Source organism: Triplophysa rosa, linkage group LG17, assembly GCF_024868665.1.
Source record: "Triplophysa rosa linkage group LG17, Trosa_1v2, whole genome shotgun sequence".
Taxonomy (NCBI): Eukaryota; Metazoa; Chordata; class Actinopteri; order Cypriniformes; family Nemacheilidae; genus Triplophysa; species Triplophysa rosa.
In genome coordinates, this window is record NC_079906.1 from 15,538,837 (window position 1) to 15,564,033 (window position 25,197).

The following is a 25,197-nucleotide window of genomic DNA, read 5'->3' on the forward strand; positions in this document are numbered from 1 at the left end:
CATACACTGTTAGCCCTTACCTGACATTTCTACAGTCATATATTGGCAACACTGTTGCCAGCTAGTTACTGTAGGTGTTTTACAGTAAACTACTGCAATGGCTGTTTGAAGATACATTATAAAGAATCTATTAACGCACTTAAGTCACACAGTCTTAGATGAACAAGTGTAAATAACAGATGAACACAATAAATCTGTCAAGATTTCACCAGAGGAGAATTAAACACAAACATCAATAACATCTTCACATATTACAGACACCACTTTCACTTTATTTCTGTCATCTGTGTAAGATCTTATTGAGATTTAACTCTAGTTCATAGTGGTTCAATTATGTTTTAAGTCACCATTATGGCGATCAGTGTTTGCTTTGGTTGGACTCTTTGACTTTCTTGTAGCTTTAAAATGTACACTTATACAATAACACTGAAAGGGACTTTACAGGAACCGCAACTTTATGTTTGCTTAGTAACTGAAGATACATCTGAAAGAATTCAATCATTAAATAATAATAATATAGCATTTAAGATTTATTAAGATATGTTTGGTAAAGTGATTACATGTTATAATGGAAAGATCTCTGTCAGAAAATCTTTCTTTGCAATTGAGACACAGTTAGACACTTGACATACAAACCTCATCAATGGTGACAAACAATCATGAATGAGTTTTGTACTATGTACCCAGCATGCATTGCAGCATGAAGCTGTTCAGTTGATTGTCACCATTGTTGAGATTCATATGTGGATTGTTCATTTCTCTGTGTCCGACTCATTCTATAGGTTAATATTTTGTCTATATAGTGTGAGAGCACTTTTGAAAATTGAAATACTATACATTCTTTTTACTGGTTTACATCACTTCATGGCAATAGTCCCACCATATGGTCAAATTTTGAGCAAACATGTTTAGAGCACATTTAGGAAGAGTTAGTTTTAAAAATAAGAGCTTTTGTAGATGTGTGACCTACAGTAACTAGCTGGCAACAGTGTTGCCAATATATTACTGTAGAAATAGCGGGTAAGGGCTAACCGTGTGTAAACCGCCAGCGATTGACATCTACCTGATACTGCACTCATATTCATATAAAGAAGCCATGTTGACAAGTTTTTGTAAGTTAGAGCAAAATCCACAAGATTGTAGTACCTTCATTGCCCTGTAAATGGCTATATTAATTATAAGATAGGTGCCATGCAAAATGTAATGTGTAACTGCATTAGTCATTACAAATGTAGTGGAGTAAAGAGTACATATACTTGTTCAAAAATGTAGTTAAGTAGAGAGTAAAAGTTGCTAATATCTTTAATACTCAGTACAACTACAAAGTAGCCAAAAAGATACTTAAGTAAAGTAACTAAGTACATTTACTCCAATACTTTACACCACTGATCCGAAGTAACCGACAGTGCATTGTACATTTTTAATCAGCATGTGTGTTTGTTGGAAATCAAACCCGTGATATACGTTCTGCTAATGCAATGCTTTACCTACTTAGCTACATGTGATGACATAGTGATTTCTTTAGGATTTAAAAGCAGGGATATCGTATAAATGAGGTCATGACCTTAACCTCACCTTGAGCTGCAACACCAGCTCCATACGGTAACGGCACAGTGGACTGATGTCATTCAGAATCAAAGCTGTGATGATGTCTATGCCGTTACACTCGTGACAGACGATGCAAGTCTTTAGGGAAAGAGAAAAAAATAAATGCAATTTCCTAAATTCAGAAAGTAAATGAACTGCTCAAACTTCATTCAGTTTAATTGAAATCATCCTTTCATCGCAATGATCATTCTCTATGTTTTGTTTTGTTTTGCCAGCAGTTTGTAACTTTTCAGCAGAAAACTTTAATTCTTGAAAACACTCCCCCTCAGCAGTATCTGTGATAGATTATCTGACCTGGTTCTCCTGGCAGGGCCCTTGGCAATACTCTGTGAGCGTCTCTAGGGTCTGTGTGATCAGCTCTACGTTATTCTCGTTGATGTAAAGGCCCAGCAGACCCAAACCTCCTGTTGTGCTGCCGCACATGATGTCCAGAAACTGGAGCGTTTCACACACCAGATTATAGTTTGTTTTGTTGGTCTGACAGCGAAGAAAATTCTATGGCAAAGAATGAGGGAAATATTAACAGACAGTATTGACATATGTTTGCAATAGTTATTGGATATGGTCAAGGATGGTTTTTAACTATTTATGTACGGTACAATAGTGGCAAAAAAGTGGTTATTCTGAGGTTGGCCAGACCTGAAGGTCTAGATTGTGGTTCTCACAAAGCAGCTGTAAAAAGCGCAGGATGGGTTTCATAATGGTGACAGAGGGACCCATTTCTGTATCTACTTCCTGCTGCTCAGGCTGTGGTGTCTGCTCAGGCTGGCCAAAAGAAGGCACTCCACCTGCAGGAAAAAAGTAAATAATGATTTAAAAAAACTGCCATTTGTCTAATTTTCATGACTGCGTAATTTAGATCTAGCTGACTGAAGGCATACTTTTATTGTATATTTAGTAACTAACGAATTGCTGGAAACTTCTACTAAACCCAGATGTAATGAGGTTTCACTTTCAAAATTGACTGGTAAGCTGAAGTAAATGTTTTTTTTTCTTTTTACCTGGTTCCAGATCCTTTTCATCTTTGGCTTTGTGGCTCATTTCCCCGACATTGACCGAAATGTTGGATTTGACTTCTAGCCGAGCATTCGTCATGCGATCGTTCAGCACTTTAAAAAACTTCTCAGACTTGTTATCGCCCATCATGAGTTTGTAGAATGAGTTCTGTTAAAACATGTATAATACCATGTATAATACACAGGAACCCGTTTTATTGTTATATGTTGTCATGTCACATGACCGCAACTTTCAGGATTACTCAATTCTGACTGGTAATAACCACTGCAATTGTGGGGCTAAAGTGATATGAGACCTAATATCCGGCCAACTTAAATTTCCATGTAATAGTGCAATAATAACTAATGACATATTTAATCTTAAAATCAATATTTGTGTTCAATATGTGGCAAGCAGCTGTCTAATAAACAAGATGATGTAAAGGGCGTTATAACAAAATAAATCTTTTCAGGGTTTATTTAGCAATAAAGACCAGCTAACTGTACATCATCTCTTACACCGTGTCTACACCGGATGCGGTGGCACGATGCGACGCGACAAGAGACAATAGAACGAATTAGAACCCATTATAATTTAAAAATTTGTCCAAACCAGACGTGGCGCAACAATCCCATTAGAACAAGCCATGTGTCTCGTCGCGCCGCGTCCGGTGTAGACACGGTGTTACTTTAATAACTTGGATGTTTCTTCCTACAATCACACCCATAAAATGTATGTAAACATATCTTTCTGGTAACTGTATCCCCACCTGGATTTCGGTGTTGCCACCTTCCAGCAAACTGATGGCAAACTGTATGCTCTCCTGGAAGATCTTCTCATTCTTTGTGCTGGTTATGAGGTCTATGAAGAGTTTGGTGCCGCCTTCTCGATCTAGTCGGCATTGTAACGCTGCGACAGCCACCCAGTCTCTCTCTACCTCTCCACCTTCACAAACGCATCCAAAATACATAACCCACTTAGCATTTCATGTTGGATTGCCAGTGTGGATTTTTGTATCAGTGTTACATCAAAATTACCTCCAACAAGATCAGGACCTTCTGGCTTCATGTTCTTTTTGTTGTTATAGAGGTAGTTTTGAAGCAACACCTTTCTCAAGGCAAAACCCTGTAACAAAAAGCACCGATTACACAGATGATCACACATCTACAGAATTAGAGAATAACTAACTCTCCAATTAAGCAAAATTATATAAAAATATATTACAGATATTAATTTACAGACATTTTAAAAAAGGGAAGGATATTCGAGAAGCTGAATTAAAAACATGCAAACAAGCACATCATCACAGAAATGCCACCGAAAATGATCTCTCAGACTCCTTAACTTGCTCTCCAAAAACAAAGCATGATGATTTGTATATGTGCTTGATGTCACTTCCGTGTAGTCTTGCGCCAATTGAAACGTTATTTACAGATAGCTACATCCCTTGGCTGCAACTCTATTAATCATAAAAGTAGTATTTTACCCATGATTTTATTATTCTTACTCACCTTGTCATCAAAGTCCATCTCCCGAATGAGCATTTCCTGTAGAGTTCTGAGGACTTTGATACAGAGCTTCTCATCGGAGTTCATCAGGGCTTTAGTGTGCTGAATCAGTCTAAACAGAGCGAGACGTCAACTTTTGTCAATTTTAATCAAATAAAACACCGCAAAAATGTATTCAAACAGATTTGACTCACTTAGATATGAAGCCTCCTGATTCACAGCGTGTCCGTGCATCAGTGCCTTCCAGAAAGAGCAACTCGGGCTGATGCAGAACATCCACCAGCACTGATAACTCAGCATTAACTAGAGGCATCAGCCGCTCCTCCAGGGTGTTAATGATGTCCTGATGTTACACAAATAAACATACATTATCATTTATAGAAATACAGCCCAAATCCAACCTAATGTTAACTGTTTTACACTGTCAGACACACGGAAGTGCACACCTGTAGTTTCTCTATGATGTTTTTGTAGTCCCAGGGGTTGGTGGGAGCAGTAGGCCGCGTGAGGCGAGACAGGTTTTTGCTGGCGAGGATGGAGCGAGACAGAGCGCTGGAGTTACTCTGACTCAACATCATGTTGACATGAGCCTCCAGCTCGATCGGCAGAGTTATGGTACGGTCCTTTGCTGTGAGGAGAGTTGAAAGTGTAAACACAAACTTTGTTTACAAAAAAATTGTAATTCCTGCCAAAATGAATTTGAAAGCATTGTAGCAGTTAATGCAGGTAATTAAGCAGTTAATTAGTGGCATTAAAGGCCATAGTTAAATCCTTTCCTGTGTGACATATTTCATGTGGACTGTGTTACAGGAAGAGTTCACCCAAAAAATAAAATTCTCTCATTATTTTCTCACCCTTGTGTCATTTCAAACCTGTATGACTTTTTTCTTCTACAGAGGCCAAGAGAAGATATTTTGAAGAATGTTGGTGACATTGTTTGGATTTTTCTAAATATCTTCTTTTGTTTCACAGAACAAAGAGTCATAGACAGTACAAGTTTTGAACCACATGAGAGAGAATAACTGACAGAATTGTTACTTTAGGTGAACTATCCCTTTAAATAAATAGTTCAGCCATATAAGACAACTCTATATATTGTACCACGCAGCCCAGTGTGGAAAGCACTGTGTGTGATTTTGCTATAATTCAATATTGTGCATTTGTGTTTCTGATTTTTAAAGGGGATGCGCAACGGTGTTTCATGCATTCTGACTTCTTTACAATGTTAAACGTGCTGTCTTCTCATGCCTGACATGGTCAACTTGTCAAAAAAATGAGTTGGACGTATGACGTAGTATTTCTGTGCCCGATACACTACCCCAGAATTCCTATAAGTTTCGGAAAGTTTTTTTCCAACATGAAAATCCGTTTCGTAACAACTTTTCTTAGTCCCCTATTGGACAATTCTCCAGGAAAAGCACGCCCACGCGTCAGCCCGCGAGAGCGAGATGAAAGAGCACGCCCACGCGTCAACCAGGGAGAGCAGAAGGAGCATGCGCACACATCAACCAGCTGAAGCAAGAGAGAGAGAGAGAGAGAGCACTGCGTTCGCGAAGTTCAGCTGTGTTTGTTTGTTCACTGCATTTTGGTGGGGAATGTTATATAAACGGTGGATATAACGCTGGATTTGGAGATCCCGCACGCGTGAAGGAGGTCGTATGTTTTTGGAAATGATCGTACAGCTGTATCTGTCTTTTATAAATGTGAATAAACTAAAGACTACGGATATTTGAAGGGCGCGATACTATTCTGTAAGTACTCAAGATTAACATATGACGAGATATGCAGAAACTGTCTAAGTTACGGCCACATTAAGAAAGGTTAACCTACTTGTCAAAGCCAGAGTTCGGATGCAGGCCTCAACTTGCATTTTCTGCAGTGAATGCAGCCAGGGACACTCCAACATACGCATAGTGGACTGTAGCAGCTGTTTTACTGTGGTGAAATGAACCTGGATGAGACAAAAAATGTGGGTGAAATATAACAACGAAACGTAAACCAATTTTATGTGAAAATAATTTTTTGCATGCCAGATCTATGTGAGATAATGTCCTTTCCTCGAAGAGAATCGCAAATATCCTGCACACTGCACATAAACAAAATAAGATTATAAAAATGTAATGACGTCTCACCTCTGTGGTGGTGCTGTTTTCTGAGAAAGGTGAGCTGAAGAAAGCATTAACAGTGTCTAAAACCACCTGAATCACATATTTCTCCAGCACAGGATCTGACATACGTCTCTCGCGGATAGAGCACACCTGAAAATCCAAATGCACACAGTGAACCGGGTTTCCTGAAGTTACAAACTCAATGAATCTACATGCACAGTGGACCTACCCTGGCCATATCTGTTGTAAAGTTGTCAAACAGTTTCCAGATGTGGTTGCTGGTGTAGATTTCCTTCATCTCCACTTCTGTGTCAACGTAGCAGTGGTTCACGAAGTTTACGTAGGCAATTTTCACCTGAAAGACAGTTTCCTCAACCTTGAAAAATCCATAAACCATATGCAGCAGGTTAAAGAGAGTGTTCTCAGCAGGTTTACCTCTGTGATGCAGTCTTCATGCGTGATCACTCTCACCATGTCCTCTAGGGGCAGCAGAGATGTGCATTTAATCTCAGTGTAGACATTTTTACCCTCAGCGCATGCAGCCAGCAGCTCTACCAGAGAGATATGATAACGCAGAGGACTGTCTTCCTGCACCCCCTCCCTCGACAGTATCATCAGATCCACCATGGTGGCAAACGACGTCTTGTCGTTGTATAAGACGACCACATCATCACCCGCACTTGTCAGCTGATGACGAAAAGAATTGATCTGATAGTCTGTATTTTACATTATGCATTTATACATAAATATGCACTTATATATTACGCATACTATAAATATTTATACATCTATTCGTTTATAAATATTGCTCCAAATTTTACAATTACAAAAATACTAAAAAAAATCTTAACAAATTTGATTAACTATTAACTCAAGGTCACATTGACAAACCTCAGTCATGATCATGTCTTGACATTTCTTCACATATTTCCCCTCTGCTTTAATGATGGTGTGCAGGAAGTTGAGGTACTGGATGAAACGGCCGTGTGTGGCCAGGCAGTGGATAAAATGATGCAGTACAGTTTCACTGATCTCAGAACAAAGCTGGTAATTGTTACTGAAAATTTGCTGCATTGTCTCTGCCTCTAAGAGCTGAAAAACAGAGCATTAATAACAATTTGAGCAAGAAACTCAGTATTTGGTGTGTTTCTTAGCGGTTCAAATGTGTTCAGAATATTACATGCTTCATTTTCAATTATTTTAAAATATGTTTTTTAACCCTTTTAATTTTACCTTTAAAATAGACCCCACTTTATATATGCAGTAGCATCAGAAATCGTATTTAATTGCGCTCACCCCACGAGTGAGAAAGAGGTTGAGTTGTTTATGGAGAAGAGCCTGATTCTCCAGATTGCCTGTGCAGAACTTCTGCAGGAAGAGGTGCGTATACTTGATGATCTCCAGCATTTTGGTGTCATTCTGTCAAAAGGAAAATCAAGTGCTAAGTGTGGGACACAACATAAAAAGTGTCACTTTATATGTATTTTCAAACATCACAAACCCGATCGTATGTGATCTGCAAGAGGTCAAGCATCACTTTGTGGGCACCCATGTTCTTCAATAGCCTTTGCTGCTTCTTAAAGACACCTGAACTGCACATTTTATTCAACCGCTCAAGGATCTGAGGACCAGAGAAAAGATTTATTCACACATGTAGGGATGTGAAGATTCACTCAGCTCACGGTGCGATGCAATCCACGATACTGATCTCACGATATAATTTATTCACAATTTATTTTTACAAAATTCGCTGAGACAAAAAACAACTGCCCTTTAATTATTTCTCAAATGCTGCGCATTTCTTGGTAAAATAAAAATATCTTGTCAAAAAACTGCAATTTTAAAACAACTTCCAAATCAAATAAAAAATGAATAATACAAAAGTTTCTTTAATATAAACAACTAAGACTCTGTGCTTTTCTTGGATTTTTTATATTTAAGACATATCAGCATATCCACATTTTCCAAATTTGGAGTAAACACTGCTGTTCAAAACTTGTACTGCGATTCATATAACATCTCAACTGACTTGAATCGTCACATATTATAATCGATTTTCAACCGGCTCGCGGTGAATCGTTACATCCCTACACATGTAGAGAAGTATTCATCAATCTATCAGTTCTGCTTTGTTTTTTTCTTTTATTCAGGATACGCAAGTCTTGAACTGAGAAGAGATAGTAACATCACAAACCTCTTTGACGTGCTGGTAGCTTTCATTGCTCCTTTCTATTCTTTGCTTCTTCGTTTCAGGATCCTCCTCTGGTGGTGGCTGTTAGAAAAATTAAAGAAATGCCAGAAAATTAGGAATCTATTAACAAATGAATATGCGACACACATAGACGATAGACATAAAACTGCATTACTACCTCTTTAGGCTCTTTTTTCTCTTTATCTTTCTTGTCTTTTTTGTCATTTTTGTCCTTCTTATCGTCCTTTCCAGAGCTGCTTTTCTTAATGACCCAAAGCTCAGACTTTTCCGCCATGGTGCGTAGAAGATCCAGATCACGTTTGATGTTTTTGTAGTTGTCCACATCCTGAGTGGTAATGAGGAGCTGAACCTGAGAATTAAAACGGGGATTAGAATCAATATAAACCACTATCATTGCTATAGTTCCGAAAGTGTCAGTGCTGTAGCCTTTCAAGTTTGAGTCACACCTCAACGTCTTTCCGCAACAAGTTCTTCACTTTTGTTACAGCCTGGACTTGTACTATAATGCCATTTTGCATATTTGTGAACATGATGAACCTGAAGGAACCCAGACACACTTTTAACCATGAATTTCATACCTGTTTAAAGGTGTGCAAGACCTCTTGTCTTTGACTGAAGTGTTTGAAGAGCAACTGCAGGGCCCCAGAAACCAGAGGTGGGTAGTCGTGCATGATGAGGTGGATCAGAACTCGCAGGAACATTCTTCCACCTTCATCATCCACCTCCAGAATGCTGTTTCCCTTCCTAAGAGATCAGAAGAAGAATGAGGTTTTACATCACAGGGTATAATTGTGTTGCCTTTGATGAACAGTAATGATAAAGCAGAAAAGATTATTCATTGGCATACCCAACTCCAAACATGGCCTCTGCCTGCTCTCCAATGTGCAAGAGGTTGATGGCAGCTGCTCAATAGAAAAAGTAATCTCAAAAAATTACAATAGAAAGGAATTTCAATAATTTAGTGAAGTAATCTAAATCTACTGATTTTAAATGGCGTTCGCTTAAGGTGGAATGTGTAATGCTGCTGGCACCAATAAAAAGAATTGCAAAAATAATTTTGACTTTTATTTATAATTGTTTTATTTATAAACATTAATTGATATATTTATATTTCATTTCCGCCACTGCGTAGGTCAAACAGATCTAGTTAGCTTTCGTGCAATTTTACAGATCAAGTTAGCTTTCGTGCAATATTACTTCCGCATAATAAGTTGGCGGTTACACCCATCACCTTAAAGTAACACTTTCTAAGACTATCTAGACATGATTAAAACTTTGCCACTCTCACCAGGACGTTGCTCTGAGACAAGAAACAAAGACGAAAAACAGAGTACAGTGATCATGTTAGTACATAAAAGCAGTGCTGCTGTATGTTAGCACTGTAAGTTAGTAAGTTAGTATGCAAGCCTTTTCAATCACGTCAGTTTCGCATATTACACATTTATGTGAACATCAAGTACCTTCATGCTCCGTGTGATGTGTTGCATCTGCATCCCCCATAGGATAGACATCCGCAAACTCCTTCTTGAAAACGGAAAGCATGAAGGAAATCCGGTAATCCAGCCGCACACTGAGGATGAACTGTAAAAACCAGCAGATGTTGTAGATGTTCTGACAGCACAAAGCAGTTGTCCAAAAGACATCTCCATCTTACCTGTAATATCTCCAGGATCTTCAGTTTGGTGTCCATCACAGTGATATCCTGCGTGTCAATGCTATCTTTACTTCCAGCCTGGCTGTCACCAGGGCGACCAGAGCAGGAAAAAATGGACTGTTTTCTGCTCAACACCATGGTGGACATCATCTGCCCCACGCCGTGGATGGAGCGCCTGACATTTTTACCTGGAAAGAGACGATTCAAAGATTGTACAGACTGTTTTGAAATATGAGCAATGGAATAATATATATCGTACATCTAAACCTTATAACATACAGCCACAGAAAAAAAAATCAAGAGACCGTTTTAAATTTACTATTTATAGGTATGAATGTGTTTAGGTAAAATGATTCTTTTTGTTTTATTCTGTGAACTTCTAACAGTGTTTCTCTCAAATTTCAAACAAAAATATTGTTTTTATTTGCATTTATTTGGAGAACATGAAAACTGAAGAAACAGGTGAAAATAACAGAAAAGATGCTCTGTTTTTTCAGACCTCAAATACTGCAAATAAAACAAGTTCAGTAAAACACTAATATTTAGGAAAAGATTTTGAAAATTAATTTTGTGTGAAAATTATTTTATTTATGTTTTAACCTCAATTTGTTGACAAAATGCTCAGTCTTTAACATTGCTGTTGGATGCCTTCGTCACTCCTGAGGTTTGATTTGCTGAAATTCAACAGACACTCACTGGACTGGAATGGCCACAATACACGTAGAAATTATGATTTGAAATGAATGACTTGGAATGGTCTCTTAATTTTTGCCGCTGCTATATATGCATTCTTCTCATTTTCAAATACTAACCGGTTCCATCATCATTAAATACTGGATTGATGGCTGCAGCATTCGGAGTGCAATCTATGATTCCCAGGAGAGTGCGGGTCAGTCTCAGGAGCTCAAAGAAACTGTAGAACCCAAAGTAAATGAGATGTCTGGCCAAGCTTACCACCTAAAGAGCAATAGGTAATGTTAGTGTTAACACCAGAGGATGTTCTCCAAACAGTGCAAACAATGCATTTTATCAGTTTTGTTTCCAGGGAATTAAAGCCATGAGTTCAACTTGAGAATGCTAACAAAGCTTGTCACCTCAAAAAATATTTTTAATAAGTGTACCTCATACGTCAGCTTGTTTTTCTCTTCGTTGGCAAACGGCAGGTCGTCAATGAGAACATTGTTGAGGTATTCCTCCATAAAAGCCATCGTGTGGGCAAACTTGTTCTTTTTATTGTCCCTCGAATAGTCCAAGTGGGAATCATAACTAGGACAAATAATACAAAAAATACAACGTTCATTGTTTGGCTAGATCTTATGCTGCAATATACTGTCTTTTGGATAGCTGTGTATGTCATACTGTAGGTCACTACAGGTCAATGGTTTGGAAAAAATATTGTGTTTTTATAGTATTTATAGGTATCCTTTCATATAGCTTTGTGTGTGACCACTGTCAAAAAAAGATAGAGGAGATATCTAAACCCACTCTTTGATGCTGATAGAGGTGGGGATCTCCGTCCACAAGCGTGCAAACTTAATGGGTGTCACAAGCTCCTGAGGGTCACGATCCACGTGCGCATGCAGCATGAGTCTACAAAAGGAAGCCCGCAGATCAAAGGGAAGAGATTCATCCATCATGCAGAGAGAAATCAGCTCCACGTCCAGCTGCTTTGAGATCTCATCTATGGCCAGATACTGGCGGTCAAAACACATCCGTGCGAACAGTTTAAGCTGGTACCTGGAGAGAAACAAACATTTTAATTGGTGTGGTTGTGAGTCAAGGGAAAACATGGTTACATTTTGTAAACAGTTTCATCCAAAAATAAAAATAAAATAAAAACGTTTTTTCAGGACCTGTAATACGTAAGCACATTTTCGTCATGCACATTCCCTTGCCGTGCCTCCTGCGCAAGCTGCCGGATGCTCTTCTCGTGTGTCTCGTTCGCCTTATCGCACCAGATCAGCCAAACTTCATCTTCCTCTCCGAACTCTTCCATGTATTCAGAGGTGTGTTGACCCTCTTTTGGAGGTCGACGTCTTTATAAATCCACACATAAACACACGACACAAAGTCAGGCACACATACAGAGTAAGGTCCTCTTCATTGCTGAATTTACTGTAGATTGTATTGACTCACTCGGTTTTCATGAGAATATCCTGGTTCTTGGCATCCAGCACACACTTACAGATCAGCTCTTGAGTTACGGCGATTGCCACGCTATTTGACACGCACAGGTCTGAAAGATAGTCCAGAAACCTGCAAATTGAAACATAAAATACATGGAACAGCATTCACAGACACTCAGGCTCTGTTTACACATGCTATACATGAAGTGTTTGGTCTGTATAATGGTTTACAAAACATTGTTTTACTCTTTCAGTTTACTAAAAGTAAAACTATTAAAACGTTTCTGTTTATTAAACACAAATAAAATATGACCCTAAACATTTTTTGAAAAGCTTATATTACACGAAAACTAAGAACTGTTGCCTTAAGGGAGTCGCACACCGGATGCAGAAGCGCCGAGCCGCACAGTGTCGCGTCTAGGACAACTCTGTTATTAATTTGGTAGAATCGAGAGGTTTCCTGTATTAATGCGCTTTTTCCGTTATTCCCAAACAGATAAATGCATCTCGCAGCTTATGGTGAAGTCAGTGTGTACATTAAATTAGATGTTATTTGACTGAAATAATCTTTAATGTTAAATTATGCGAGTGGCACCTTGTGTCGCTGCAGCACTCAGAACAGCGTCCTGAGTTGTAGCAGAGCACCACCGACAGGCGCGAAATGGCGGTGCCGGTGTGTGTACAATCAGAAAACGATGCTTTTTTATGTTCATTTTTACAAACAATGGCGCTAAGCTGAGTAGCTCAGCGCTTCTGCGTCCGGTGTGCGACCCCCTTTAGGAATTAACTGAAATTAAAGTTATTGCATTACATTAAAAACTAAAATTAATCAAATTAAATAATTTAAATTAAATAAAAATAAAAGCTCATTCAAAATATTAATAAAACTACAATAAAAACAAAACTGTAATCAAGGTCCAAAATACGATTTATCTATTTTCAACAAAATTCTGAAGTGGTAAAAAATGTGAATAATAAACCATGGCAGAAATGAATTCATTTGTTTATTGAACAATCATGCTATATCGTATTTCATGTTGCGATCTCTGGTCCTCAGCATCACTTTAAAGCATCACTTTAAAGCAGTCAAGTCATATATTTATTCATTTGTTTTTTCTGTAGTCCATTAATAATTTTGAGACACAACCACTGACCTAGGCTCTCTGTTTCTGCGAACCAGACTGACGAAGGTCTCCACCTCAGTTTTAGTGATGTGTTTCTCCAGCAGTTTGCGGTTGTTGTGTAGCAGAGCTGTGATGGTGTCCTCAGCCAGAATATCATAACCAATCTGAGACTGCATCATTCCAAACTGTTTGGCTATGTGCTCCTATGCAACAGAGAAAGAGTTAAGCAACTCATTTTTATATCAACCAAACCAACCCCACCTGTTTATCTTACAGTTTGTGTATGAATGTATACACCCGGTTAGTGAATCAAACCCACAATAACTCAAGCTTCAGTCAAACAATGTGTTCTCTAGCATTCTTTAGTAGGAGTACCTGATTCTTACGGTAGTCGTCCTGCGAGTGACGCAGCACTCTGTAGCACAGTCTGAGCAAGTACTGATAGGGAGCATTCTTCTGATCCGACAGCTCCTCCAATTTCAGGAGGGGAGGTTCGGTTCCTCTCTCTTTAAATGGGGCCTTAATGATTCCAAATATCTGAGAAGATAAGGAGACATCCAGCATAAAAGGGATAGTTCACCCAAAAATGAAAATTCATTTATTATTTACTCTTTCTAATGTCATTCCAAAACCACATGACCCTTCCTTCTTCTGAAAAACACATAAACGGAGATATTTTGAAATACGTTTGTAACCAAACAACACTAGCACCTATTGATTTCCATTGTATAGACATAAACCACATTGAGACATTCCTCAAAATATCTTCGTTTGTGTTCCACAGAAAAGAGAATGATATATAGGCTTTCAACAACATGAGGGTATATCATGATAAATTTTTTTAGGGCTGTCAAAAGATTAATCGCGATTAATCAAATCCAGAATAAAAGTTTGTGTTTACATAATATATATCTGTGTACTGTGCATAATAATTTTGTATTTATTAACACATACACATCCATGCATATATTTAAGAAAAATCTAAAAATTAATAAACATTTACTGTATATATCATTTCAATTATTGGTAAATATAAATAAATGCATGTAAATATTTCCTAAATATGTATACTTGTGTATGTGTTTGTATTTATAAATACAAAAATGAATATGCACAGTACATAGACATATGTTATGTAAACACAAACCTTTATTCTGGATGCGATTAATCGTTTGACAGCCCTAATTGTTTTATGTATATAGTTTTTCACATTTACATCAAATTAGAAACTTGAAACATTTTTACAACTTTTGGTGCAAAGCCCTTGTTGTTTTCCAGTTATTAAAATCGAACCTGTTTTAAAATGTTCTGCTCTCTCATGAGCTTCTGTCTCTCTCTGTTGGCTTTGTTCATTGTCACATCCAGGGCAGGCTGGCCATTGTTAAACTGGTCCACAACGAAGAAAACCACATCCTCCATTAGTTTAATGGCATATCTGTGCACAGAGAGGAATCATGCACCGAGATCATGTCCTACCACACAATGTAAAAAATCCCCAAACCAGGTATTAAATAGAGGCTGTGGGAGTGTGATGCATGAACTTTACCTTCTATCATTCGGATTGAGGAAACCACCATTGAACTTGTCCACCACGGTGCTCAACATAAGGCTGGCGTCATTGGCAAAGTCTAGATCTCGAATCTCCATGACCGGCACCGAGACGATGGCGAAAGCTTCTTTGTCTTCTTTAGCGGGGCAGGTGCCCAGCTAGGAGGTATAGAAATGGAGATCATCATTTAATAAACCACCCCTTCCATCATTAATAGGTTTGGATTGTAGCATAGATGGCTAAACGTTCATTTATTCAATTAAAACTAAAGATAAAGGGTGTTTACCATTAATCGAATTGGCCGCTCTTCATCAATGTCAATAGGAATGTTGGTGCTTTGTATCCAAGTGTTTGTGCACAGGTGGCGAAATCGAACGTAAGAATTTCTGTCAGCAACAGAGAAAAGGGTTAAGTCAAGAGATGCTTCACAAAGAACACAACATGAAAGTGAAGGGTAATAACAATAAAAACCTTGGCACAAATGAATCGGTCTTCTGCAATGTGGTGGGGTCCAGCTCAAACAGTGAGGCGATATCGTTCCCATGAGGCACTGCCACCAGCTTGTACTTTATCCTCTCACCGAGATTCCGCTTGATGTGGCTACTGTCCACCTGGGAATAAACACAGTTCAGGGACACTCGGAGACAAAAGAAGAAGCATGTCTATATTCTTTTTAGGAGATTCAAGAAACCAGATCACTTCTCAGTGAGATGTACTGTAAGTCTACCAGAAAACTGCATGGCTTGGCTTTTTGCTGTAATGTAGGAGATCATTATGTTACAACAAGGCATCGACTTTTCATTTTAACATACCTCTATTTCGTTGCTGTCTTCTTTGTAGCCTGGGTTCTCCTGCCACACAGAGAAAAAATACGTTTAACACAATGCAAGAGAGTGGCATAACTACAGGCAGTGCAGCCGCACTGGGGCCAGTGCGGCAGAGGGGCTCGCAGCGCACGCGGGTCCTGCCCACATCGCAAGCGGGCCCCTGGCGACGAAGTGACTATAAAAATATAAATTCTTGCTATCTCGTTTTCCCAGTGTATTTATGCTGCCTTCAAGTGCTCTGGGAAATTTGGTAATTCCCACTTCTGATGTCATGATTCCGAGCTGGTTGTGTTCAGGTGCCAGATTCACGTTTGCGTGTGTCTTTGGAAAATGTTATATGTTATACATCCAACTGTATAGTTTTACTAGTCAGCTTGCTAAATATTCTGCAATATAGGTGAAATACATACTATTTTCGCAGTGTATAAAACATACAGTATGCTTCAAATTATACATGTAATAATTTACGGTTATTCATACATGTAAATCTGTACTAATTTAACAACAAGACAAGGCAATGAAGCCTCTCAGTTGTGTTACATTTAAGTACTTTAAGTTACAGACTTGGCAAATCTAAGCTCAGTTCTATATAACTCTCTCTAATGGTGATATTTTTGTATGTAAATTGTATGCAAATCTGCTTTGCAACAATGCAAAATTGTGAAAAGTGCTATATGAATAATATTAAATGTAAAAAATATTGTTTTTAGGAGAAATGTCTGAGATATTTGCATTTTATTTAATGTCATTCACATCTAAGACACCTAATTGAGATAAAGGCAACTCATCTGTGATTTTTCTTTTTTATGGGATACTTCTATACTTATGTGGAGAGTTTTACCTCAGCAGCAAGATAGTTGCCCGTGGCCAAATGTTTGAATCTGTAGAGGCTGTTCCAATGTCCCGCTCCACCTCGACATGGATCATGGTGCACCACCTACAAAAAACCACAAGTAAATAATCCATAACCATAAAAATTCATCATGACACAGTAAATACAAGTATCATTAAGGATAACTCAGTCGTCATAGAGAAAATAAACTACTTCAAATAAAGCTATTTAAATGCAATTGAGTCATTAAAATACAAATCTCACCTCCACTTCCCATAATGCATTGGAGCTGGTGGCTGATGCAGCAGACTGACGCAGAGTTGTACGAAGAAATACGTGCAGCTTAGACTTGTAGTCATCACAAGTTAGAAATTTCTCTTGCTCTGCGTGGAACAGTCTCACCACGTCTCCCTAGGCAGAAACACCATACAGAAATATCACTCATTATTAAACATATACTGCATACCACAATTACACTAAAAAGATTTTTGCATTTGTCTAAGCAGGGCCTTGTACAGCTCCACATGTATAATTAAGCTTTAACATCTATTTAAAAAAAAAGAAAATTGGCCCATTTGATTAGTATAAGTTGAATACTTATGTGTGAGCAATAATATGAGAAGGTTTTCCAGAAAGCCACTTACTCCTTTGAGGACTTCATCTTTGTGATCACTGAACATCATAAAGAGATTGATCTTCCAGCTGGTGTTGCTATTCACCGAGTTGATCTGTAGAGGGCAGTCATGCATTATAAAAGAATATTGAACTATTTATAGTTTTTTATAAACTTATTAACTTATTTTGCAAACCTTTCTTCATGCCATTATTAATCTCAGAGCATGTATAATTTTTAGATGTATAATCATGTATATTTTGACATATACTACATGTCTGGAGCCACAAATAAATAACTAATGCCATTTTGCCTAATTTATACTGTGCACTAATTAGTATGTAATGTTTTTGTGAAAATACATACAGTTCGAGTGTGTAGCAAAGAGTATGCAAGTACTAAAACATGCTTACAGGTAACAGAAGTGGATTCTGTTGTATATCACATAGCACATACTGTACATTACAGGTCAAAAGACAACTCAATACATTTTAGCTTTTCTTCATTCTTTTATGCAATTTTTACCATTTTACAGTGACTTACTATATAACCATTACGGTGCTTCAAATTTTCAGCAAAAAGAGTTGATCATCATACTAAAACATACTAATTCTAATTTCGAATGCTGGTGTGCAAATTGGGATGCAGTGCATGAATGAGTCGACTCTTTTACAATCACCAGACTACTTGAGAGTTATGATGATGTATGCTTGTGTCTTCTAGAGCTGGCCCACCTCTTTACAACCTGGGTGATCAGGAAGTTCATAATTGCTAGCATGAAGAGGCTGTCCGGCGTTAACAGGATTTAGTATCACCTTATCTCCAACCACCACCTAAAACGGAGTACAAACAATTCAGCGAGGGGCTGTATGTCAGAGCCAGTAATATCTGAAACGCAAATATGTACTTTTCGATCATTTTACACAAGGGAGAAGCAATCACCAAACATTTAAACTTGGATTAGCATTAAACATGTGTACAGAATGAAGTTCATTTGCATGCATTTTCCTAACCTTGTGAGTGTGTATGTGTGTGTAAAGAACACGTGTGTCTATATTTGGATAGACTAGAAATTGTAAGATGGTGTGCAGGTAAGTGTATGCTTTTACCCTTTTTTTATGAAGAAATGCACTTATGTGTGTGTGTGTGTGTGTGTGCGTGCGTGCGTGCGTGCGTGCGTGCGTGCGTGTGTGTGTGTGTGTTTGTATACAGGTATAAGAATAAAGCGAGACATGTATGGGATATATTTTACCCTAAATGAACAGAAATCAGAAATTATAAAACAATTGTGACATAAATTAACGATAAACCAAAATATAAAAAATCCATTTTTTATAGTTTATTTAAAAAGTAAATTTACAGTCATGTACATCGTAACATTTTTATTTCATTGCATTTTATTAAAGTAACACGCTTTTTACATTATGGTATATGGAATGACAGTGCTGATTTTGGGTAAAATATGACATTCAATAGATATTAGTACAATATGCATGTTATGGCGTGCGTGTGTGTGTTTTAATTACGCTGTCTCCATCAGCTCTGAGCTTCCAGAATGGTTGGATAATAAGCCAGGATCCCTCATTGCCAGTCCCGTCAAGAGTAACACGCATAGCATTCTTCTCCAGCAACGCTGGAAGACGTTTATTCACTGTTAAATACTTGTTACTCTTCATATGCAGGAGCTGAAAATACATCAAGATTCATTGGAATCATTATTACTATAATCATGTATTCTAAATTAAAAAATGGACATTATACAGACAATATACACACAACACACCTGTGATCAAACATCTATAGAATTTTAGATTAATACGCACCCATGCACATTTGTTTTAGATATCATGCTGTTGCTAAGTAATGAGTAATTTAAAGCTATTTGTTTTGTGTCATGTCCAACCAATGGCTTATTGCACTACAAAGTTCTGCAAGTAATAAGTAGCTTATTAAAAGAAAGTACTTCCTTTTTCTAGATAATTGTAAATGTCTTGAATGGAAACAATGACTACAGTATGACAGTCCTACTGAATGGCAGTAAGAGGGTTTATCACTTCTAACCACTTCACAGTTTCTCAATGGTGAGTGTTATTTCAACTGGAAAAAAGGCAACAATAAAGCTGCAGAAAGATTGCGTGGGTTTGTTTAAAATGCAGGGCCGGGTTCACTTTACGTGTCAAATTTTAATGTGCTGTAAACTGAAGTTAGCACTGAACTGGGACTATTAATTGGTTTCGGTGACTTATTCTGTGTGTTTGCGTCTGTTTACACGAAACGCAGTGTCATTTCCATAACAAAGAATTTGACCTGACGAACTGAATGTGTTATCTAGAGCACTGGTCTTTGTAAATACACCATAAACCAATAATATATTATATGCAATTGACAATTCATAATTCAAGTTTTAAGTGTTGTCTATTTATTTCTCTGCAGGATGTAGCAATGCTGTTAAATAGCTTGAAATTAATTCAGCTGTTGCCATAGATTTTAGGACTTCTTCATTCAAATAGAAAAACTTCATTAATTCACTCGCCTGCATGCAATTTTTTGTCATGGATGACATAAGGAGCACATTGATGGAATTTTATTTTATACAATTGCAGTTTAAAAATGTCAAGGGTTGTCAAGCATACTAATTCTAAACAATACAGGGGTGAGTAAATAATGACAGAATTTAATAGTTACACAAAATGTCACTTTAACTCTTTGTGGAAAGAAACCAGACAGCGGTACATTTCTAAGCAAAAGCAGTAACCCACAGGAATCACTGTGCATAGGCACTTGTTTTTATTTCAGGATACTCTATGGTATCAGGATAAGGTTCTGTTTCCTATAGTGTGGGCATTGTTGCTAGTGTCTTATCTCTATGTGACGTCACTGACAAAAATGACACGTTTCCTCACAGTCGGAGATAAAGATGAGTATAGTTTTAAGCCTATCAACAAACTAATAACGGTTATTTTTCCTTGCTCCGCTTCAGAAATAACTTTCCTGTTCGTCTGATCACACAAAGACCTTACTTTCAGCCCCTCCTCTCCACAGAGACTAGGCATACTGTATCTAGCTATGCTGCTGCATCCTGCTATGAAATGCCCACATGTTATGATCCAATCATATGCTGTTGCATAAAATCCCCACCCTACATTTTTTGTTACGTGTCCTGTCTCACTCTAAAATACACCACATCATGAATGTAAAATTGTTTGTGAATGCTACATGTAAGGGATATTCCACCCAGTAATGAAAATTCTGTTATCATTTACTCACCCTCTAGTTGTTTCAAACCTTTATACATTCATTTGCTCTGATGAACACAAAGAAAGATATTTGGAATAAAGTTAGCAACTGACATTTCCACCCCATCATTGACTATCATAGTAGGAAAATAATTGTATCTTTTTTTTTGTTCTGTTGAACACAATATGAGATATTTTCAAGAAATTAGGAAAGCAAACTGTTCTAGGGCACCTTTGACTACCATTTTAATTTTCCTACTATGGTAGTCAATGATGTTCCAGAACTGTTAGTTGCTAAAAAATGTTCAAATATATTTCTTTGTGTTAAACAGAGCAAAGAAATGTATACAGGTTTGGAACAACTGTGGGAGTAATTCATGACAGAATTTTCATTTTTGGGCGGAGTATCCCTTTAAGACGTGGACTTTTCAGAGTACAGAACTTGGTGTTCAGCCTCCTTGTGAATTCTAAATGAAATGCATGACTTTGCATAACCAGGACAACTCTTAATCTTTTGTTTCTAGAAACTAGAAACTGTGGCTTATGCCACAGACCTGCAGAAATTCTACATTTCTCCCCCATTTAAGACCTTAAATGGCTTTACATTTGGGCACACTTGTCTGGACTAGCTTATTGTTTAATGAAGCTTTACTCCTGCTTATATGTAGAAGCATGATTGAAGATACATACAAATATGGGAAGATGGCAACATTAACCGTATCAGGAACTCAGTCACAGGTACGATTTTATTCACTATGTGCTCTCACCTGAATGACACTGCCATATTTTACGACGTCCCCGTGGACCTTTTTGTTCTCTGCGTCGTTCTGTTTTTGTTCCAAGTTAGCTGCATGCTTTGGTACAGGCAAAAAGGGAAAAATAATTAACACATAGAACGACAACAGACTTAAATGTCAAATACATCAATCAACATCTACACCTGAAATGTGTAGTAAATCCATTCAACACATGGGATTACCATTTCCCTCTTTGCTCACAGCTGTAACTGAAAACTCTCCAAACAAGGGTTTTTGTTTAATGATACAAAGTAAACAACAACTGTTTTCCGCTTACTTGCAATTTCTGCAGAAGAACCATGTCTCCTATCTTATCCTTCTCGTGCTTTGCCTGTTTGGCCTTCCAGAACTGTTTCTGAGCAGAATATCGGTTCATGGGATAAACCTTAAAAAGGCAATCTGGATAAAAAAACAGTTAAACAATGTCAGAATCCCTCACAGAGTAATTACTGGTGTCTGTTTTTGTATAATGTGACTCATTCGCTAAAAAGCTTTGCACATTCTGTGAGACATGTTGAATCAAGTGTGTTTGAAAGAATGTGTATGAGGAATATTTAAGTCTTTTACTAGAAATGAAAAAAAAGTAAACTAAACTAAATTAAACTTTTAAAAAAAGTATTAATTAAAAGTATTTTAGATAAGTATTTTCAGGCAGCTTTATTCCTGTTTATGATTTGAGGTTACTTTGCTACATTGTTGACCCATTTGGAACCAACAAACCAACATTAATATAAATACCCGCTTCCTACCAACACTGAAGTAAATATGTATGTGAAGTGAGTCTAAACCAGTCATGGAAAGATTTCACATGCTCCTTTCCGTAAACTGAAAGTATGAATGTGGGTGTGCATAGATGTAGAATGAAGAGAGCAAACCTCTGAATTTTTTGGGAGGGTTGTCCAGATCTCCACCTGCTGGCTCTACAACACAACGGTCATCTACCAACCTGTAAATATAAACACAGAGAGTCATGTACATATCTTGACAAAACGACTCTTCAAAACATCCAAAGAAGTGAATCACTTTCTGAGTCAGTAACCTGACTCCAACTATTGCAGTCCGTTTCTCAGAAACAGGCTAGAAAATGTGTTTTAGGTTGCCAGGCCAGCCCAATAAGGCCCTTGGCGAGTCTGTTTATCAGAACAGCTCAAATAGCCCAAGGAAAAACTATGGACGCTTCTGAATGCTGTTTCAGAGAGCAACACGGTGCCAAGTGACTGTCTGTTGTTTCGGTTTCAGGCCTCTATCTAAAATTGTGTCCTGATTTCAGAATATACTGTATACAGTAAGAATACGACTCATTCCAAAAGCTTTCAATATATACTTAAATGTAAGATTGTAATTTTATATAAGAAGGGTTAGCAAATGAACCTATGTTTTTGCAGATAGTTTGTCACTTTTCAAGAGAAAACGTGGGGGGTGTTTCTCATCAAACAACATGTTAATAGTACATCTCTAAGGTACTGTGTATGTATGGTAGTAGTAAAACCTTAGATCTATCTTGTGATGACCAGCCTGCATTCCCCACAAGGGAATTGCTTATTTTATGTAAACTGCAAAAACGTTTCTGTGAGAGGTTAAAGGGTGTGCTAAATTCGGGCATAGAAAATACCATTAGGTCAGTACAAAAACAATGGAATTCTATGGCAAATCCTCTCAAAGATACCAAAACATTGTGTGTGTGTGTGTGTGTGTGCGTGCGTGATGTAAAAAAACTCAGGAGTAGTGTTGTCACGGTACCAAAATTTCAGTAGTCGGTACCAATACCAGTAAAATTCCACGGTTCTCGGTACCAATTTCGGTACCAAAGCAAAACACCAGTACATGCTAATTGAAACACAATTTTATTAATAAAGCTCATTGTTAATATAAATGTATAGAAAGCAATGCCATTTTGTATACATGAAGTATAAGTTAATTGTTGCTGAAACTGTTGTGTGCTCACTGCTGATGCTGATGAACATCCTCCTCAGTCTGCTGCTGTAAAAGACAAATAGAATAAACTTCAGTAAGTCAACTGACTGAACAAACATGCATATGCAATATTAAAACAAACCTCCGTTTTTATACTGCATTTACACAAGATTACTTACATTAAGGTAACTGTATATTAAAATAATAAATGCAACAGATATATTTTTCTTTAGTTTAAATGTGGCTTTTTAAACCTAATAGAGTTACAGTATCTAAGACATACACATTGCTAGTCATACAGTTAGTATGCTAGTTTTCTAGCACATAGATTTCAGATAGGCCTATATAAAATAGGTACTGTAAACCCCACCCTGTCCTCCCACTTATTTTACCACATTACAGTTATAAAAGCGTTAAATGGGTAATAAAGACACTTGACTGGATTAGCATTGGCGCTAACAAATTAACGCGCAAACAGGGACGTTTATTTTAACGTAACCTTTAAATTTAACATATGATACAACATTCATAATGCAAACGCGAACAGAATTTGAAACTTACCGCTTGAACTTGTTAACTTAAATCCGGATGCTTCCTCGTTTCACCACAAAACTCTGTTTGTTTTCTTCGTGATATGACTTTAATCTGAAGTATTTCTGCGCGCATCTCTTGTGGATCGGAGCCGCGCTTATCCGCTCATCACGTCTTATTGCGTCTATAAAAAGTTTCCAACTGACAACCTGGCTGTCAGACACAGCATCAGTACCCGGTTGACCCGGGACGGCGGTGGTACCGGGGTTTATGAAAATTAGGTACCGACAACTTTTTTATCTTTAGGTACCGACTTGGACCCGAAGTACCGGTACTTTTGACAACACTACTCAAGAGTGATCAATATATATCATTCGTGATCTTTTTTTAACACTGGAGTGGCACTTACTTTATAGTAAGTGTACAATACGTTTCACATGAAATATTCTGATCTGTTACATGTATCAAAACGTTTCACATTCCAGGCAGTTGACATAAGCTACTGCATTATAATCACAAACACCTGGCTGTGTGCAGCTTTCTCTCTCCCACAAAACATCAAGAAAATCCTGCATTATACAGATCATGTCAATTCACACAAATTACATGAATTAAATCTATGCGAACTGATTTAATTAAACATACAGTATCACTTACGCAGTCGTTTTAAACAATCGTATATTGCTGCTGAAGGGTCTTGTTGGGGTGAAATTTGGCGAGTCAAGTCACTTACCCCAGTGTGCTTATGAAACCATTAACAGTTCCTTCTGCATATAGGGACACAATGTCGCCTATATGCAAGAAACTGGACGCTGAATCAGACATCTTGGCTGATGTGCGGATGCTTGAACCCCGGACACTTCAAAACTCTTCCTGAAAAGCGGGTGTACGCGCGCTTCACCCCCAGTTGAAGCATAAATCCATCCCGGTGGAGTTGGAGATCACGCAAACGAAAGAAACTACCGCAAAAGTTTATCGCCAACTGAATGTGCGGCCGGGAATCTTGACCACAGATGTCCGAGGTACAGAAGTGACTCGATCTTTGACGTTTGGGCTGTACCTGAGCTCATGCTTCAAACCAGGAAGCACACGCAACTTCGTCAAGTCAAAACACGCCTGTAGGGGAGGGAGTCTAAACGAGAGTCTTCACTTAAACTAGAGCATTAGACATTTACAAGCTATCTGGTTGAACAGCTATGTTCATTATAAAAAAAATGTGTTTTTGCACTTTTCCTGAAGTAGCCTAAGTGCATTGATAGAAAAACAAAAAATCTATTCGTCTCCATTACACTATAGACTACCATTATGAACCATATGCTGCACCATTACAACTATTACAAAATCACTTCATGTTGTTTGTTTTGGGCTTAATTCAGTGAGATTTAATTCATCCACCAGATAACATCCCACCAACAAAACAGCACATCATTAACACCAAAACAATTCTCATTAACCATTAAATCAGTCTGTGATGGTTTCTATTGTTGTTTTTTTCAGCAGGGATACCACTGATTACAACTGTTTATTTTAATAACAGAACCAAAGTAATGTTTTTAAATTGT

At 37.7% G+C, this 25,197-nt stretch overlaps 1 protein-coding gene across 2 annotated transcripts in view; it reads right to left on the reverse strand.

Moving 5' to 3' along the window:
• itpr3 (inositol 1,4,5-trisphosphate receptor, type 3) overlaps window positions 1-24,731 on the reverse strand; it is a 30,530-nt gene extending 5,799 nt beyond the window's left edge. For both annotated transcript variants that reach the window (XM_057355831.1, XM_057355830.1), the window contains exons 1-43: window positions 24,369-24,731; window positions 22,066-22,136; window positions 21,468-21,589; window positions 21,161-21,247; window positions 18,684-18,842; window positions 17,892-17,990; window positions 17,189-17,272; window positions 16,809-16,955; window positions 16,554-16,649; window positions 15,698-15,736; window positions 15,357-15,496; window positions 15,172-15,271; window positions 14,883-15,043; window positions 14,630-14,771; window positions 13,712-13,873; window positions 13,367-13,539; window positions 12,223-12,342; window positions 11,940-12,122; window positions 11,572-11,823; window positions 11,208-11,352; window positions 10,899-11,043; window positions 10,087-10,274; window positions 9,893-10,013; window positions 9,280-9,334; window positions 9,011-9,176; window positions 8,590-8,781; window positions 8,415-8,492; window positions 7,722-7,841; window positions 7,517-7,639; window positions 7,112-7,312; window positions 6,656-6,907; window positions 6,450-6,575; window positions 6,245-6,370; window positions 5,943-6,063; window positions 4,559-4,740; window positions 4,307-4,455; window positions 4,116-4,224; window positions 3,642-3,729; window positions 3,374-3,549; window positions 2,610-2,772; window positions 2,248-2,396; window positions 1,903-2,103; window positions 1,576-1,686 (exon numbers count right to left, since the gene is read on the reverse strand). In XM_057355831.1, the coding sequence (XP_057211814.1) occupies window positions 1,576-1,686; window positions 1,903-2,103; window positions 2,248-2,396; window positions 2,610-2,772; window positions 3,374-3,549; window positions 3,642-3,729; window positions 4,116-4,224; window positions 4,307-4,455; window positions 4,559-4,740; window positions 5,943-6,063; window positions 6,245-6,370; window positions 6,450-6,575; window positions 6,656-6,907; window positions 7,112-7,312; window positions 7,517-7,639; window positions 7,722-7,841; window positions 8,415-8,492; window positions 8,590-8,781; window positions 9,011-9,176; window positions 9,280-9,334; window positions 9,893-10,013; window positions 10,087-10,274; window positions 10,899-11,043; window positions 11,208-11,352; window positions 11,572-11,823; window positions 11,940-12,122; window positions 12,223-12,342; window positions 13,367-13,539; window positions 13,712-13,873; window positions 14,630-14,771; window positions 14,883-15,043; window positions 15,172-15,271; window positions 15,357-15,496; window positions 15,698-15,736; window positions 16,554-16,649; window positions 16,809-16,955; window positions 17,189-17,272; window positions 17,892-17,990; window positions 18,684-18,842; window positions 21,161-21,247; window positions 21,468-21,589; window positions 22,066-22,136; window positions 24,369-24,460 (5,916 nt within the window). In that variant the 5' untranslated portion in view covers window positions 24,461-24,731. The remainder of the gene's footprint in view (window positions 1-1,575; window positions 1,687-1,902; window positions 2,104-2,247; window positions 2,397-2,609; window positions 2,773-3,373; window positions 3,550-3,641; window positions 3,730-4,115; window positions 4,225-4,306; window positions 4,456-4,558; window positions 4,741-5,942; window positions 6,064-6,244; window positions 6,371-6,449; window positions 6,576-6,655; window positions 6,908-7,111; window positions 7,313-7,516; window positions 7,640-7,721; window positions 7,842-8,414; window positions 8,493-8,589; window positions 8,782-9,010; window positions 9,177-9,279; window positions 9,335-9,892; window positions 10,014-10,086; window positions 10,275-10,898; window positions 11,044-11,207; window positions 11,353-11,571; window positions 11,824-11,939; window positions 12,123-12,222; window positions 12,343-13,366; window positions 13,540-13,711; window positions 13,874-14,629; window positions 14,772-14,882; window positions 15,044-15,171; window positions 15,272-15,356; window positions 15,497-15,697; window positions 15,737-16,553; window positions 16,650-16,808; window positions 16,956-17,188; window positions 17,273-17,891; window positions 17,991-18,683; window positions 18,843-21,160; window positions 21,248-21,467; window positions 21,590-22,065; window positions 22,137-24,368) is intronic.
• Between the last annotated feature and the right edge of the window lie 466 nt (window positions 24,732-25,197).